The following is an 18189-nucleotide window of genomic DNA, read 5'->3' on the forward strand; positions in this document are numbered from 1 at the left end:
AAAAAAAGCTGAAATACAACGATTCTGCAAAGATGAGTGGGCCAAAATTCCTCCAGAGCGCTGTAAAAGACTCGTTGCAAGTTATCGCAAACGCTTGATTGCAGTTATTGCTGCTAAGGGTGGCCCAACCAGTTATTAGGTTCAGGGGGCAATTACTTTTTCACACAGGTTTGGATTTCTTTTCTCCCTAAATAATAAAAACCCTCATTTAAAAACTGCATTTTGTGTTTACTTGTGTTATCTTTGACTAATAGTTAAATGTGTTTGATGATCAGAAACATTTTGTATGACAAACATGCAAAAGAATAAGAAATCAGGAAGGGGGCAAATAGTTTTTCACACCACCGGAGGGTACCTGCAATATAAGTGTAGCACACCCGTGGGTGGGTATGAGAAGTGTGAGGTTATCGTGTGTAAGTAGTGTGACTTGCTGCAAGTGTATCCTAGATACCCTTGGCCTGTGGGGAACTCCCTGAAACTCCCAGCAGTGTGTGTTGACCCCTTTAAGCACTTTACCCTCAGGTGGATCCTGTGTGTCTCCTGGTGCACAGATAAGGTTGCCACCTTTTCTGGAAAAAAATAACCTCATTTTTACTGGCCAGGCCGGTAAAATTACCGGCCAGGTGGCAACCCTATGCACAGATCAACCAGATTGGTAGTAACAGCAGTCTAGTGGGTTGCTTCAACAAATAACTTGTTTATTGAACAATCAGGGGTGCTTTGCCAATGAGGCGGGTTGAGGCAGTCGCCTCAGGCGGCAGCACCCCACTAGGTAACAGGGGCAGCAAAAATGCTGCACCTGGTACTTTAAAAGCGAATTTCTGGGGGAGGGGGGGCAGCAGCAACTGCTGCTGCCTCAGGCGGCGGAGGGGCCAGGATCGCCCCTGTGAACAATGGTAGTAGATCTGTTCACAGCAATCAGGCAGTTTAGATCTTCACATACATTTAAGATACTCAGTGAAGAACCTTCACACTTTAAGATAAGTAGATCCCTCTTAGGCGGTGGTGTAGCCTGTCTTGGTGATTTTACCCAGCACACGGGATCCCAAGTGGTATCTTGCTCCTTGGCACTTTACCTGCTCCTGAGCTCACCCACTTATGTCTGGCGGCTTGATTCAAGCAAGGGTGCTAACCCCACCTACTCTCTTTGTTAAAGGGGAAGGAAACCTAGTCGGCGAAAACGCAATATTCTTCCTGCTGTGAACGGCGTTTTGGCGCATGCACGGTAGGATCAGTACGCCGGTACGGATCTACTGCGCATGCGCCAAAAGTCACGCGCATGCGCAGTAGATCGTACCGGCGAAATGATCCTACTGCGCATGCGCCGTTCAAAGCAGGAAGAAGATCGCGTGGAAGAAGATGTCGTCTGTGAACTCCCTGGACTGGACCTGCGCAGAAGGGTAAGTAACAAGTTAGGGGCATTTGCCCAGCGGGACGGGTAGGCCAGGGGGGAGGAGGGAGGGCAACAAACGGGAGGGGGGGGGTGGGGGGTTTGCGCCGACTAGGTTTCCTTCCCCTTTAAAGATAGAAAGCTGTTCACTAAATACACTGTCTCTAACTTTTGCTCCTAGAGTGACTATTTCAGAACTTCTAATATAAAACTCACCATAACCAGGGCCTGTAGCCTTCTCAGACCCAGTCCTGAACCCACAAGGTGAGATCCAGGAAGAGAGAGACCTGAGGGCACATATACTCTCCATTTTATACTTTTAAACACTGCCACCTCCTGGGCAAGCATTGAACCAGATCAGATTACTGATAACATTCAGGAAAAAGGGTGTTACACCCAGGGCTCACTAAGGACCGCTTTAGGCAGAGTCGGACTGGGGGTCCCAGAGCCCCCCTCCGAACCCCTGCCCTCCCCTAAACAGTTTTTTGACACGTGTGCCTGTTTTTGATGCGACTGCAGTTTCTTTTCCTGCGGCCCAGAAAGGAGGTCGTGAAAGGACGGCAGGAAGATTATCCAGGGAGCGAGTCTGGACCAGCGGGACACCCGACCCCGGCTTTAGGTGTCGAAGCTACACGGGGAAACTGCCATCGGAGATGCCTAATCCTCAGGGTCTCTACATTAGAAGCAGCTAGGCTTAGGGGGAGGGGGTGTATGTAGGCTAGGGGTGTAGGGATATTTTTTATTAAGGGTTTGTTTCTCCTTTAAAGGGCAATTCACCTTCATTAGAAAAACTTTAATAACAGGGAAAAAAAACCGAGAAATATGTTCAAACTTTCATAACCTGACAGATTTTGCAAAATAAACATGGTAATTATGGGGCGTGGCCACAAAAACCAAATGTTTTTATCCCTCTTTTTATTTCCAAAATGTTGGGAGGTATGAAATTTCAATTTTTCTTGTGATCTAGCTGAGATTTGATGAACTATTGGTTTAGTGCAATGATATCTGGCTGAATCACAAAATGCTGCATTTATTATTACAGCTCATGGTTGGGGCAAACGTGGTCGATTTCTCGATTATAGCGACATCTGCAAATTAAATGACTCTCTCAAACGCCTCCGAGGAACAACGACAGCCCACTTGCTATTTTTGCCTCATACAACATGGCGGAATCAACCTGTCATGTGATTTTTCCCTCATACAACATGGCGGAATCAACCTGCCATGAGATTTATCTGCAGAAATAAGTCAAATCAATTGGACTTGCTGTGTTTTTCTTCTAGACGTTTTCACCAGTTTTCCGACTGGCTTTCTCAATTCCGAAAGTCCAGAGTTGATTTGACCTATTTCTACAGATAAACCATGACCTGGATGAACGAGAATCTTCACAAACACACGTCATGTGACTTCTGTTTCTCTTCCTACCCTCCCCACGAATTGGAGTACGCTTCCCCTTACAGTTTAATTTTCCACCACAAAGATGGCGTTCCAATATTTTCTTTCCGCCTCTTACTTTCGGTCTTCACCAAGATGGCCGTCCAAAAACCCTCATTCCTAACCATCATGGCCGCCCTCTGCCCCTCCTCTGTTGTCTATGGTTGCGGGGATCCCTGTTCGCGACTGCGTAGTAGTTACGGCGAGAGGGTTGCGCATGCGCGGGGGTACAGAGGAGCATGAATGGAGCAAGATGGCGGATCCTGTGCAGGTGAGGGGGACCTTATGGTTGAGCCTTAAAATATAGATAAATATTGATAGCTGGAGGGGTTTACTGTTGCGCCGCGTCCTCTCTTTGTGGTGCAGTAGATAGACAACGTGTGCGGGCTCCCTGAGGGACACAATACAGGCAGTAAGTGACATAAGCCTGAGGCCTGCTGGATGTGCACTGGATGTAAACACAAGGAGAGGGGAATGAGTTTTGAGCAGTGACACAGTACGACAATATATAGGCATGTCTGCCTCACAGCGCTCTCTATTCATACTCCTCGCGCCTTTTACGCCTTTCATGCTGCTTATGGGTAGGCTTTGCTTGGGCTACACCAACACACAGAGGGGGGGGGGGGGCCAAATGTCATTATAGCAGGGGCAGCCCTGGAGTGGGTCTCTTCTGTCTCCTACAGCTGCAGCCTGTCTTCATTCCTACACGGCCATCTAATACATAGCCCTCAGCCAATTATAGTGACCCTGGGCATCAGATCTGCTGAGCTGGCTTGTCATGTACACTCTTGCAGCCACAACTCCCAGCATCCTCTGACAACCAAAGGCTGGTGGGGGTTGAGCGACACTAGATGTCAATCAGCAACAGCTGGAGGGCTTCAACTATAACATCCCTAGTGTATAACAAATGGTTAACCTTACAGCAATTCCCCTTTCCCATCTCCGCAATGCCAACTCCCGGGCTTCACGCTCCTTATTTAAGAAGAGTCTGCTATAAACAAATCTAAAAATTCCAGAGAAGTCTGTAGGCAACCATCGTGCGTTCATTTGTGTGTAAATGTTCTAGACCGAGAGTGGAATCTATGGGGTGGATGGAAGGACTATAAATCCATCACCTTAATGGCGAGACTTAAATCAAGTGCGTTTTATAACTGAAATGGTTTGCAGCCTGGTCACTTTATACTATTTTTTTATTTCAACTCCTGTTGCAGTCTAGCTAAAGATGCTGGGAGTTGCTGTTCTTTATGTGTTTACACATATGGTTAATTATTACGCAGCCAGAATAGGAATAAAGTCATGTTTGCTCTGGCTTGTTTAAATAATATCTTATGCAATTATATCAGCTTTCTCCCTAAGCATGGTGCGATTTTAAATCTGTGGCATATTGCATAAGTGCAGCATTTTAGGGGTTGCTTAGCCTCCCTGCTGATGAGGTTTAGGGCAGAGACACACTTCTATTTCGGCAGATTAGTCGCCCAGCAACAAATCTCTTTATCAGGCTACTAATCTCCCTGAACTGCCTTCCCTGCGGCTAGAATTTAAATCGCCGGCGTGATGGCACTCTGATCGCTTCGGCTTTGCAAAGTTGCCCGAAGTTTCCTCGTGAGGCGACTTCAGAAAACGAACCGTTCCGAGTGATATCCCGCCGGCGATTTACATTCTAGCCGGCTGGTAGACAGTTCGGGGAGATTAGTCGCCCAAAGAAGAAGCGATTTGTCTCTGGGTGACTAATCTCTCAGAATAGCAGTGTTTGCCTCTGCCCTAACATGGCGTGATCGCTGCGTGACTGATAGACATGTTGGTCAGCTCTGATATAGAGAGATCAGTAATGCCGTGTAAGCGATGTGTAGGAATGCACTGTGATCATCAGGCACAGATAATGCTTCCAGAATGGTACATATTCTCTAATGAAGCCAAGAAATAGGGGACAAGTTTATAAACTTTGATAATACCAAAAAGCTAAATATTTGTCATTTGGTCGCTATGGTAACAATTAGGTGATAATTAGTTGGAGTTGCTATGCGCAAATATTGCTGACAAGGGATTGGTTAGTGATTGGACATTACCGAAGAGTAAAGGTAGCAGCAGAATGAGAGGTAAGTGCCAAACAGAGGGCAGTGCCTGATATTGTTCAGGGAAGAATGGGATTTCAGGGGATGCTTTGGGTGTGTATGAGTGTGAATTCACAGTATAGCAAGTAGCTGATTGGACAGAATAGAAGGGCATTGTTTAACGCTGTGTCACCCTGTCACAGCATTTTCCCACTTATCTCTATTTAGCAGATCTCTGCCCGGCGTTCCCCTGCTTATCAAAAAGGTGCATGCGTTTCCCAGCTCTCTTTCTCTCCACCCTTTCCAGTGACGTGTTAAGTGTATGTTTACATGTAGGGGATGTGCAGTGTCACACACCAAGCCATTTTGGAACTGCAACTCCCAGCAACCAAATTCTGGGTAGGGTTGCTGGTAGGGGCTGTCGCAAAACTGCCGGACACATGAGCATGTAATCCCACTCCATTGGCTATAATTATTGGCCCGCCGGCTAGAAACTAAATCACTGGCGGGATGAAGCACACCGATTGCCATCCTGCCTGCGATTTACATTCTAGCCGGCAGGAGGCACTTCAGGGAAATTAGTCGCCACCGAAAAAGAGGAGATTTGTCACTAGGCGACTAATCTCCCCAAATCTGAGCGTGTGTCTCTGCCCCAAAGGGAACATCCCCTATTTATAAATAGGGGGTCTGCATTCTATAAATGCCCGCTTTCATCTTATTGTAGTTTATTTTGCAAGAAATCTTAGTGTCTGTCTTAATACACATGCCATGATACTTTCTCTGGGATCCATACACTTCATCACTATTGAATATATAGCTTATGCAGCACTTTATTATAATCTAATAATAAACAAGGCAGAAGATGAACAGAGCCAGGCTTAAAAATTAAACAGAAGTATTAGAGCTGCCTGCTACTACCCTGCTAATACTTCCCCAGTGGTTAGCACATGGTCCTGACCCTTTATTATTATTATAATTATTATTGTTGTGTGTTGGGATAATATCAATATTTTTTTATTTCGCTGGAAAAATAACTACTGCTAACTACAGTATCTAGCAGTATTAAGTCAAAGGCAACTGGACATTTAGAGTTCTTTACAAACTGTAATTGTCCATTTGCCTTTGACTTAATTCTACTAGATACTGTATATCATGACCTGGATGAATGAGAATCTTCACAGAAATACTACTAACTAGTAAATAAACAAACAGTACATCGGCCTCTGGGGTGACTTACAATCTACTGTCATATGACATTGTTGACGTTCGGCAGTGTTTAACCATGTGACTGTCATGAGGTTTCTTAGGTCTGACTCTGATTTCATGTGCTTCTTCATGGCAGCTCCTTTTATCCCGCAAAACATGTTTTGTTGGCAGAGTCTCACTCCGTGTTATGGTGCACTTGTTTTTTGACTAATTATGTTCCTCTGTGTTTTTGTTTTTAGAGTCTTGCCCAGCTAGAGATCCTGTGCAAGCAGCTGTATGAGACTACAGATACCAGCACCAGGCTGCAGGCTGAAAAGGCACTCGTTGAATTCACTAACAGCCCGGAGTGTCTAAGCAAATGCCAACTTTTGCTTGAGAGGGGGAGTGTACGTATTGGGGAGCTGGAGCTTTTCCTTGGGGGAGGGGGGGGGAAGGCAAATGTAGACTGTTATACAAAGCAGGAGGAAGTGTAGATCTGTAGGTGAGAGGCAGGGAAGCAAGAAGTGTAGATCTGTAGGAGAGAGGCAGGGAAGCAAGAAGTGTAGATCTGTAGGAGAAAGACAGGGGAAGCAAGAAATGTAGATCTGTAGGAGAGAGGCAGGGAAGCAAGAAGTGTAGATCTGTAGGAGAGAGACAGGGAAGCAAGAAATGTAGATCTGTAGGCTAGTGGCAGGGAGGCAAGAAGTGTAGATCTGTAGGAGAGAGAGACAGGGAGGCAAGAAGTGTAGATCTGTAGGAGAGAGAGAGGGAGGCAAGAAGTGTAGATCTGTAGGAGAGAGGCAGGGGAAGCAAGAAGTGTAGATCTGTAGGAGAGAGACAGGGAGGCAAGAAGTGTAGATGTGTAGGAGAGAGAGAGGGAGGCAAGAAGTGTAGATCTGTAGGAGAGAGGCAGGGAGGCAAGAAGTGTAGATCTGTAGGAGAGAGAGAGGGAGGCAAGAAGTGTAGATCTGTAGGAGAGAGGCAGGGGAAGCAAGAAGTGTAGATCTGTAGGAGAGAGACAGGGAAGCAAGAAGTGTAGATCTGTAGGACAGAGGCAGGGAGGCAAGAAGTGTAGATCTGTAGGAGAGAGAGACGGAGGCAAGAAGTGTAGATCTGTAGGAGAGAGACAGGGAGGCAAGAAGTGTAGATCTGTAGGAGAGAGAGAGGGAGGCAAGAAGTGTAGATCTGTAGGAGAGAGAGACAGGGAAGCAAGAAGTGTAGATCTGTAGGAGAGAGAGAGGGAGGCAAGAAGTGTAGATCTGTAGGAGAGAGAGACAGGGAGGCAAGAAGTGTAGATCTGTAGGAGAGAGAGAGGGAGGCAAGAAGTGTAGATCTCTAGGAGAGAGAGACAGGAAAGCAAGAAGTGTAGATCTGTAGGAGAGAGAGAGGGAGGCAAGAAGTGTAGATCTGTAGGAGAGAGAGACAGGGAGGCAAGAAGTGTAGATCTGTAGGAGAGAGAGAGGGAGGCAAGAAGTGTAGATCTGTAGGAGAGAGAGACAGGGAGGCAAGAAGTGTAGATCTGTAGGAGAGAGGGAATAGAAGTGCACATGTGGAAGAAACTGTGGGCTTATTTACCACCAAGCTGGTTCTTGCATAGCACATGGGGTTACTTTGGGTGCTCCACTGGCAGCAAGTTGATCAGAACTCAAATAATCATCTCTGTTATTGTCTAACAAGTTTGTTCACCTTCCAAACACTTTTTTCAGTTCAGTTGTTAGAAGAATAGAAGTTCCAATTTTGAATGTTCCTGTCTCTGTTGTTTCAGTGTGGCAGCTCAGTGATCCAAGTGCAGATTCGGAACTGTTACAATTTGCTACATTAGTTGATACATTTCTCAGCAGCAACTGTTGAACATTAGCAACTATTGTATCAATTCTAACAACTGCCTTAAATGAAACTCATTAGATTTTTAGAAGGCGCACACCCAATTTCAATTTGATAGTGAGGTGCTTGTCCCATGAAGACTGCCCTTATAAAGTCTCCAAAAAATAATCAAACAAAAGATAAATATAGGGACTGCACACTCAAAATTTAAAAGGCAAAAGTTTATTAAATTTACAAAAAATACACTCGCATGTTCAGCTATGACCCAGTATTTTGCCTTTTAAATTTTGAGTGTGCAGTCCCTATATTTATCTTTTGTTTAAATGAAACTCAGGGATTCTGCTCAGCAGGGACAAAGATAAGAAAAGTATCAACTGATGTATCAATGTAGTATCTATGTTCAAGTTTCCAGAGTCGGTGACCCCCCCCCCCCTCCCAGAGATGCTTTAGAAATTAGGTGAAAAATGAAAACTTTAATATTATAAAAACTGTCACAGATAATAGAAAGGTGGACTTGAAAACAACTGAATTGAAAAACGTGTTGGAAAGCGAACAGCCCCTTTTGGTGCATTTATGTCAGTTTATAACATATTGGTGCCTTCTTGCAAGAGATTGGTGGGCTGCACAATAATGCCTAAGTGCATGGGGAGTTCTGAACAGTTTAAACACAGGCAGGGTGCAATTGTTTTTGTCTCATTGCATGCAGCTTTTAGCAGAAGAGTTGACAGCACATGGCAACATGTGAAACATTATTTATGTGCCAAGTTGACCAGTGTGTATCCACCTGGAGAGCAGAAAGTGGAGTATAGTACTAATAAGTTTGGAAGGAGTCTAGGGCATTTTCAGCAAGGAGTAACGGAAAATGTAGATAATTTGTGGCAATTGATTGGAGATTAAGAAGCAGAGAAACAGGAGATTATGAGGATATGGCGTCATTATCCCAAATTATGCCTTTAATTTGAAAATTATGACGTGCGGGGGTTATCACCCTATTCTTCTGCAAGACAAATTTAATTATCTCATTAACTGGAAGAAGAGTTAAGGTGGCCATACACGGGCCGATAAAAGCTGCCGACAGTTTATTGGCCCGTGTATGGGGGCCCCCGACGGGCTTCCCCGATCGAAATCTGGCCGAAAGTTGGCCAGATCTCGATCGGATGGGATTAAAAATCCCGTCGGATCGCGGCCGGATCTGTTCGTTGTCCGACGGCCCGTTTGCTTTCGCTAGGATCCGATCGTTGGGCCCTAGGGCCCACGATCGGATCAGCCCGATATTGCCCACCTCAAGGTGGGCATATCGGAGGGAGATCCGCTCGTTTGGCGACATCGCCAAACGAGCGGATCTATCCATGTATGGCCACCTTTAGGCAGTTGCCTGTACAAGCAAGTGGATGTAATGGTAAATGTCAGCGAACTGTTACTTTAAAGGAACAGTAACACAAAAAAGTTTTGTTTTAAAATAATGACAATATAATGTACTGTTGCCCTCCACTGGGAAAACCGGTGTGTTTGCTATAAACACTACAATAGTTTATATAAACAAGCTCCTGTGTAGCCACGGGGGTAACCATATAAACACAGGATACACAGTAGATTACGGATACATTCTGAAGAAGCCCATTGTATACTACAGAGTTTATCTGTTATCTGTTGTGTATCTTGTGCCTTTTCTCCTTTTTCAGCTTTCAATGGCCACACAGCAGCTTGTTTATATAAACTATAATAGAGTTTCTGTAGTAAACACACCAGTTTTACCAGTGCAGAGTAACCATACTTTAGGTTTTCATTTTGTTTCAGGAGAAGGAAAGGTTAAAATTAAGTAAGCTTTATCAGAAAGGTCTTTATAAATACACCAGTAAACCCTCAAAGTAATGCTGCTCTGAGTCCTCTGTCAAAAGAAACACCACATTTCTTTCCTTCTGTTGTGTACACATGGGCTTCTGTATCATCTTAAACCTCCAGGGCACGGGCTTGAGCATGCTCAGTTTGCTCCTCTTCCCCCCCTCCCTTCTCCCAGCCCTGCTGTAATCTGAGGCCAGAGCTAAGAGTGAGCAGGGAGAGATTCAGGCAGCAAGTGATGTCACACCAAGCCAATATGGCAGCTGCTATCCTAAACACAAAACAAAGAGCTTCTACAGCATTTCACTCGGGTATGGTAAAACATTCTACAGAATAAATATAGTGTTACAGCTTGCCCTGTGGGCTAATCTATTGGCAATAAACTGCCTCGGTAGCTTTCCTTCTCCTTTAAAACACTTTCATTTTTTTGGCGTTACTCTTCCTTTAATTTCACACAGTGTAGAATGAGATGGGAACTCCTATATAATGAGATATGTTTTAGTAATACTTTTTGCTTCCTTCCCCAGTCCTCATACTCTCAGTTACTGGCCGCCACCTGCCTCACCAAACTGGTGTCACGAAGCACTAATCCCCTCCCTCTTGAGCAAAGAATTGATATCCGTGAGTATCAGCAGTTTATCATGTGTTTCTCTGTTAGATTGATTTTATGATTTTGTTTGTTTGTTTTTGGGGGGGGGGCTGAAAAAAGGTGTAATTTAAATGCTTTCGCTGAGCACTTTATTGGTACGTGGTATTGGGAGTCTTATGGTTCTAAACCAGCTCCCAAAATAGACATACTGAAGCAAAACCGGTCCCCTTGAGAAACAATGTAATAATGGTTCTGTCCATAGAAAATTGTGTCTATTTTGACCTCCTTCTTTGACCGTGTCATTGACTGCTAGGCTGCTGGCATTATTCCCCCATGCCTTATCTTCAGTGCATAAGGCCTCCCCAAATCCAATAAATATGCGAAAGGTGGTACGTCTCCCTTATCAAGATTCATCAAGGAATAATGCTGCTGCTGTATTGTTCATTCCACTATTGGTCACTTCAGACTCAATGAGGTGTTCTATTTCAGAAGCGATAGGCTGACTTCCGAATGAGGTGCTAGTTTGCACTTTGAAGGAGGGTCTGCCAGGAGCCCCTGTTTTTACAGGCCTTGATAAAAAAACATTAAAGCTGTATATTTATCTGTTTAGGTCAGACCTATGAGATAGAGAATAACACACTCTCATGATATGTTATACTGTATATGTCTGTGCATTTTTATAGTAGGGATGCACCGAATCCACTATTTTGGATTCGGCTGAACCCCCGAATCCTTCTTGAAAGATTCAGACTAATCCGAATCCTAATTTGCATATGCAAATTAGGGGTGAGAAGGGGAAAACATTTTTACTTCCTTGTTTTGCATATGCAAATTAGGATTCAGATTCAGTTCGGCTGGGCAGAAGGATTCGGCCGAATCCTGCTGAAAAAGGCTGAATCCTGGATTCAGTGCATCCCTAATAATTAGTATAAATGAATGCAAATGGGACCCCTGTTATATACATGGTGCGTCAATGCTAGCGCAGGAGCAGCTTTTAGGCACAAGTTTGCATTTATTTGCACATAGTATTACTGTGCATTGCAGAAATATGTTGATTGCACCTGGTAATGGGGATGAGACACAAGTGAGCCTTGTGCTTTTCTCCCTGCCTTTAACCAGACGTGAAGCACAGGGCTCTCTTTGTGCATTGCACCGATATTTATTTGTTTCTGAGATGATTCTTTGCTGAGGAGTAAGAAAGTTATGCACAGCTAGGGTAGACACCTGGCCGGTATTTTACCGGCCTAGCCGGTAAAACACTTGCCGGGGCCGGTATTACAAATTTACCGGCAATGTAGCTGCCAGTAAATTTGTAATACCCTTAAAAATACCCCTCGACCCGCCCCCAATCCCCTGTAAACTTACCTTGTCCTTCGGTTTTTGTCCTGGCCGCGCCGTGGCCCCGCCCCATTTGACGTCACACCACGCCCCTTTTTGTACCCGCCCCCCACCAACCGGAAAAAAAATTTGCAAAAGGTGGCAACCCTACGCACTGCCTGTGTTATACCTATAATGTCTTGAGTGCAACTTGCATGCTATTACTTACTAAGAGGTGCAAATGTTTTGTCTTTTGTAACAGGGTGACCTTATTCAGCTCAAAGGTCAAATGACCAACAAAAACTAATATCAATCTGTGTGTAAGGTGTCAAAGTCATTTACGAGGGGATCTGCAAGAGACAAACAGATCTCAATGACAGGCTGAACAGACACAATTGGGTGCTTCTCTGCTGGCTAAAAAAATGCCTGTGGGGAATACACTTCACTTATCCACTTAATTGCCCTTCATACTGGGCTTTCTGAAATATATGTGGGAATATCAAGTAAAGCAAATAAGTATTCACCCCAAAACCTGCTTTCAGACTGCCACCTCCATTTACTGATTTGGGTCCCCCAAGGGCAGGAGGTGAATATGTAAGGGTGTAAGTAATTCTGTGCAGAGCACCTCATTTATCTACATATTTGCAGTGATGAATAGCTTTGGGAGATAATGTAAATTCTTCTGCAAGTGTAAAAAGTAGCGATGCACCAAATCCACTATTTGGGATTTTGTGCCTGGCTGAACCGAATGCTGATTTGCTTATGTAAAGTAGGGACGGGAAGGGAAATCAGGTGACTGAAAAAAAGTCCAACTTTTTCCTTTCCTGACCCTAATTTGCTTATGCAAATTAGGGTTCATATTTGGTTTGGGAAGGGAAATCACTGGACTTTTCATCACAATACAAGGAAGTAAAAAAAAATGTTTCCGCTTTTTCTTTTCCTGACCCTAATTTGCATATGCAAATTAAGATTCAGATTTTGTTTGGTATTCTGCTGAAACTTTCACAAAGGATTCGGCCGAATACCAAACCAAATCTGAATCACGTGATTTTGATTCCCGGTCCTAATTTACATATGCAAATTAGGATTCAGTTCGGCCAGGCACAAGGATTCGGGACGAATCAGAATCCTGCTGAAAAAGGCAGAATCCTGTCCAAATCCGGAATTGAATCCTGGGTTCGGGGGAAATCCCTAATAAAAAGATTATATTCCATAGGCTCCTGTGAAACATTTCTCCCATTGCCAGATGGGCAATGTAATTTACTGAGCAATAGGTTTTAATAAATGCACGTGCCATACACCACACAAGAGAACAATTCTTGTACTAAGCAAGACACCCCATAAAACACGTATTGCTTTTAATATACGGGATTAATGTCCCATTAACTGCCAATTAAATATTTACAAAGACATAAGTGGATGTAGTAACTGTCTTTTTCATATAACATCAGTTTCAGGATTCTTTCCCTCCTGTTGGGAGAGGCAGTCGTGAGGGGTCGTGATTCATCCACTAGGTGTCAGGATTCTTACATGCGGCTCTGCTTTAATTTTACTGTCATACACAGAGGATGCTGAGGTTTTAATGAAAATCTTTTTCGTTTTTTTTTTACCCACAGGGAATTATGTGCTGACATATTTGGCCACCCGCCCAAAGCTTGCCTCCTTCGTGACACAGGCTCTGATTCAGTTGTATGCCCGAATCACCAAATTAGGCTGGTTTGACAGTCAGAAGGACGACTTTGTGTTCCGAAATGTCATTGGCGACGTGACGCGTTTCCTGCAGGTAAGGATTCAATCGCTGTTATTGCCCTTAATTATTATTGTGCATAAGAATTTGTCTTAGGTTTGTCTTTAATATGAAATATCTCACTTTTGCTGTTGTTTGCAGAACTTCGTCTGAATGTCGTTAGATCATTTTTTTTTATATTTTTTTTTTATTGAGTTTTTTGTTACATAAAAGGAAAATAAAGCAGATTTATATTTTAAAGGAGACATATTGTGTGGAAAACAAGAATGTGGCAGTGCAATATACTCTTTTAAATATACAGTCGAACCCCCATTTTAAATTTTTCAGGGGATCAGAAAAAAATGGTATAAAATCCAAGAAATTGTAAAATCAGGGAAATGTATTATGTGTAATATATAGGTTGGACCATAAAACAACAATGTAAAATGAGGGGAAACTTAAAATCAGGGGATGTAAAATTGAGGTTCCACTGTAGAAGCTAAGTGGTTTAAAAGGTAGTGTTTCAAGTTGATTTCTTGAAAATTTCTGCAAAAACCCTACTAGTACCTCCAAACTAGGGATGCACTGAATCCAGGATTCGGTTCAGGATTCGGCCTTTTTCAGCAGGATTCGGATTCAGCCGAATCCTTCTGCCTGGTTGAACCGAATCCTAATTTGCATATCCCTCGGGGAGGGAAATCGCGTGACTTTTTGTCACAAAACAAGGAAATAAAAAATGGTTTCCCATCCCTAATTTGCATATGCAAATTAGGATTCGGTTCGGTATTCGGCCGAATCTTTCGCAAAGGATTCAGGGGTTCGGCCTAATCCAAAATAGTGGATTCGGTGCATCCCTGCTCCAAACTATTTCAATTCTGCTGCCTTCTTTCCCAGGCTGTGCAGGGGAGCCGGCTATAGTGTATTAACCAGTCAGCAACTAGGTGGACCTGATAGGGAACTTAAGCCTGTCTTTGCTTGTGTGACTGCAAAGCTGTGATTGGATATCCCCCTCCTACTGTGCTTCTAGCACACACCTACCCCATACCAACTGTAGCAAATCTATAGAGAACTCCAATAAACGGACCATTTTTAAAGAAAATATAAATTTTTAGCTCAAATATATTATGTATATATAATAAATATATATATATAATATTGTATATATTTTTCATTATTGCCCACAAGATTTGGGGGTTCACTCAATATGTCTCCTTTAAAGGGGTTGTTCTCCTTTGAATATGAAATAGAGCGTGATATTCTGAGACAATTTGCAATTGGGTTTAATTTTTTATTATTTGTGATTTTTGAGCTATTTAGCTTTTTATTCAGCAGCTCTCCAGTTTGCAATTTCAGCAATCTGGTTGCTAGGGTCCAAATTACCCTAGTAACCATGTATTGATTGGAATAAGAGACTGGAATATGAATAGAAGAGGAGAGGCCTGAACAGAAAGATGAGTAATAAAAAGTAGCCATAACAATAAATAATGTAGCCTTACAGAGCATGTGTTTTTATGTGGGGCCAGTGACCCCCTTTTGGAAAGGAAAAAAATTTGAAGAAAAAGGCAAATAAGTAAAAAACTTTAAAAAAGAAAAAATGAAGACCAATTGAAAAGTTGCTTAGAACTGGCCATACTATAACATACTAAACGTTAACTGAAAGGTGAACCACACCTTTGAAATACTAGGCTGAATACTGAAACAAATCCAAAACATTATCTTTAGTGAGGCTTCAGTATTTGGCAACATTTAAAAACAATATTTATTCAGTGTTTTTCTTGTAATAAAGTCTAGTCTCACAAGCAATGCACACAACTAGTCTATAGTATAGGTAGTATTTCTGGAGAGGCCTCCTCCCTCCTGAACTGCACCAGTTTGTCCCTCCAAATCTGCCTCATTTCTCTTACCCGTTGAAAAAGATCAGAGTTAATCTTCTCCAGAGCCCACAGATCACCCACATTATTTGTTTCCTCTACACTACGTTCTGTTTGCATACAATGTAACATTTACTCGCAAGGTCCCAGATAAGTGGATACATAAAACTTCTGGCCATCAACAAGTTGGACTAAACCAGGTCTGATCAGGATCTGATATTTTGTCCTCTGGGCCAAACCATCAAATTATAATTGGGGCCTAGGGAGACCTGTCCAGAGAGGGCAATACTCACCAAACCTCCTTGATGTACAATTTCCCGACAGATATTGGTTTAGTCGGCAATCGAAGGAGTCCTTAAAGCTCCCTCCAACATAAAGAGTCAGCATCATTCACCTGTGTGTGGCCACCTTATAGGAGAAGGAAAGCTACCTAAGCAGTTTATTGGCAATAGATTAGTCACAATAGTGCAAGATGGAAAACGATATTTATTCTGCAGAATGTTTTACCATATCTGAATAAATAGCTCCAGGAACTCTCTGTTTTTTTTAGGATAGCAGCTGCCATATTAGCTTGGTGTGACATCACTTTCTGCCTGAGTTTCTCCCTGCTCACTCATAGCTTTGGGCTCAGATTACAGCAGGGGGGAAGGGAGGAAGAGAGGAGCAAACTGAGCATGCTCAAGCCCTAGCCCTGGAGGTTTAAGCTGAAAACAGGAAGTCTGATTCAGAAGTCCATGTGTACACAATAGAAGGAAAGAAATGCTCTGAGGACTCAGAGCAGTATTACTTTGAGGGTTTACTGGTGTTTTTATACAGACCTTTCTGATAGAGCTTACTTAATTTTAGTTTTTCCTTCTCCTTTAACACTCAGGCTTGGAGTTTTCACTGCTATATGTTTATATTTGTTTATATAAGTGTATATGTTATATTTCTGCCTATTGGAACATAGAAACCAGTGACCATATTCAGAAATCAACTGCAGCCATGCTATAAAAGCACTTTTTACTTTTAATACTTGCAGAAGGTAATCTTCATACTTACAGCACTAAGTGGTTGGAAAGTGAAGTAGGGTATATTCTCACCCGTTTCAATTGACTCAAAAGGAAAAAAACCTGTTTGCATCGGCATGTGGATGAGCTAAGGGGCAGATTTGTCAGGGGTCGAATTGAAAATTCGAATTTTCAAGGTTTTTTTTATTGTCAAAGCTGTCAAATTTGACTAGGGAGTTATTCAAATTTGATTTGAGTTTTTTAAAATATTTGATTTTCGAGATTTATCATACTCTGGCCCTTTAAGAACTCAAATTTGACTCTTTGCCACCTAAAACCTGCGGCATTGTTGTTTAAAGGGTTTCACCTTCAAATTAACTTTTAGTATGATGTAGAGAGTTATATTCTGAGGCAATTTGCAATTGGTTTTCATTTTTTGTTCTTTGCTGTTTTTGAGTTATTTCGCTTTTTATTCAGCAGCTCTTCAGTTTGCAGTTATAGCAATTGGGTTGCTAGGGTCCAAATTAGCCTAGCAACCATGCAGTGATTTGAATAAGAGACTGGAATATGAATAGGAGGGGACCTGAATAGAAAGATGAGTAAAAAAAAGTAGCAATAACAATACATTTATAGCTTTACAGAGCATGTATGTGTTTTTAGATGGGGTCAGTGACCCCCATTTGAAAACTGAGAAGAATCCAAAGAAAAAGGCAAATAACTAAAAAAACTATGAAAAAATAAATAAATAATGAAGACCAATTGAAAAGTTGCTTATAAAAAAGTTAATTTAAAGGTGAACCACCCCTTTAAGTCAATAGGAGAGGTCCAGGGATCAATTTTAAATTGTTTGCAGCCTTCCTGACATTTTGAGTTTTTTTTGGAGAAAAAAATCGAATCGAGTTTTAAAAATTTGAATCGAATTTGATTCAAGTTTTCGGGGCGATTATATTCATCCAAGTTTAAAAAATTAGATTTTTTTTTTTTTTATAATGAATTTGAAGTGCTACGCAATATGTTGGCGCTATATAAATACATGTTTATAATAATAATAATAATAATAATAATAATAATTTAGGGGAGTATTTAAAAACTCAGATGAATTCTAAATTTGACCTTTGATAAATGTGCCACTAAGTGTCCAGCCTGGCATACGGCAAGTCCAGATATATTTAATTTGGCCAAAGTGAACTGTAATGTTTATTCACCCTTATGTAACACGTGCCTCATGTTTGTGTTTAGTTGCCTGTACTGGTATAACCCCCAAACTGATACTCTCAGAAGAAATATCCTATATGTATTGTCTACTTCTTTTTCAATACTCTATTTAAATCCTTTTCTGTCTCCCCAGGACAGTGTGGAATACTGTGTTATTGGAGTCAGTTTTTTATCCCAGTTGACAAATGAAATCAATCAGGTGAGTGTCCCATGCTTACTTGCAAGAAGTTAGGCATATACATGGAAAGAGCAATGATATTTGGGGCATGCCTCCTGTTTGGAGTCCAGCTAGATTTAGGTTGATGCATTTGTTTATATGGGTCAAGGGTATTATGATTATTGTTATTATCCTTTTATTGATTCAGTGCTGCCATATTCTGGCAGTGCTTTACAGGGATTATACAATATTCGCATAATTCCCTGCAACGGTCAAAGCTTAGGATCTAAGATATGTTTCAGTGCTCTGTTAGTGATGTACTAAATGTACATCTGTCTTCTTTTGGGTTCGGATAACAGCTAGCGATAACAAGGCTGTGTTTCCACGTACGTAATAAATATGCAATAAATAGGCAATGAGAGGACTTTTATCGTGAGTGCTGGGAGTTTGGGGAAGTATATATATATATATATATATATTATATTATATTATATTAAAGGGGTTGTTCATCTTTAAGGTCAGGGCACACAGGCAGATTCAGGGATTTTAGAACGCACCGAGTGCCATCCTGCCGGCTATTTACATTTTAGCCGACGGGAAGG

General features: G+C 42.2%; 1 protein-coding gene across 1 annotated transcript in view; it reads left to right on the plus strand.

Moving 5' to 3' along the window:
• The first annotated feature begins 3070 nt into the window (after positions 1 to 3070).
• xpo7.L (exportin 7 L homeolog) overlaps positions 3071 to 18189 on the plus strand; it is a 36022-nt gene continuing 20903 nt past the window's right edge. Inside the window, exons 1-5 of the mRNA NM_001095876.2 lie at positions 3071 to 3095; positions 6321 to 6467; positions 10251 to 10344; positions 13246 to 13412; positions 17564 to 17629. Of these exons, the coding sequence (NP_001089345.1) occupies positions 3078 to 3095; positions 6321 to 6467; positions 10251 to 10344; positions 13246 to 13412; positions 17564 to 17629 (492 nt within the window). The 5' untranslated portion in view covers positions 3071 to 3077. The remainder of the gene's footprint in view (positions 3096 to 6320; positions 6468 to 10250; positions 10345 to 13245; positions 13413 to 17563; positions 17630 to 18189) is intronic.

Source organism: Xenopus laevis, chromosome 3L (assembly GCF_017654675.1).
Source record: "Xenopus laevis strain J_2021 chromosome 3L, Xenopus_laevis_v10.1, whole genome shotgun sequence".
Classification (NCBI taxonomy): domain Eukaryota; kingdom Metazoa; phylum Chordata; class Amphibia; order Anura; family Pipidae; genus Xenopus; species Xenopus laevis.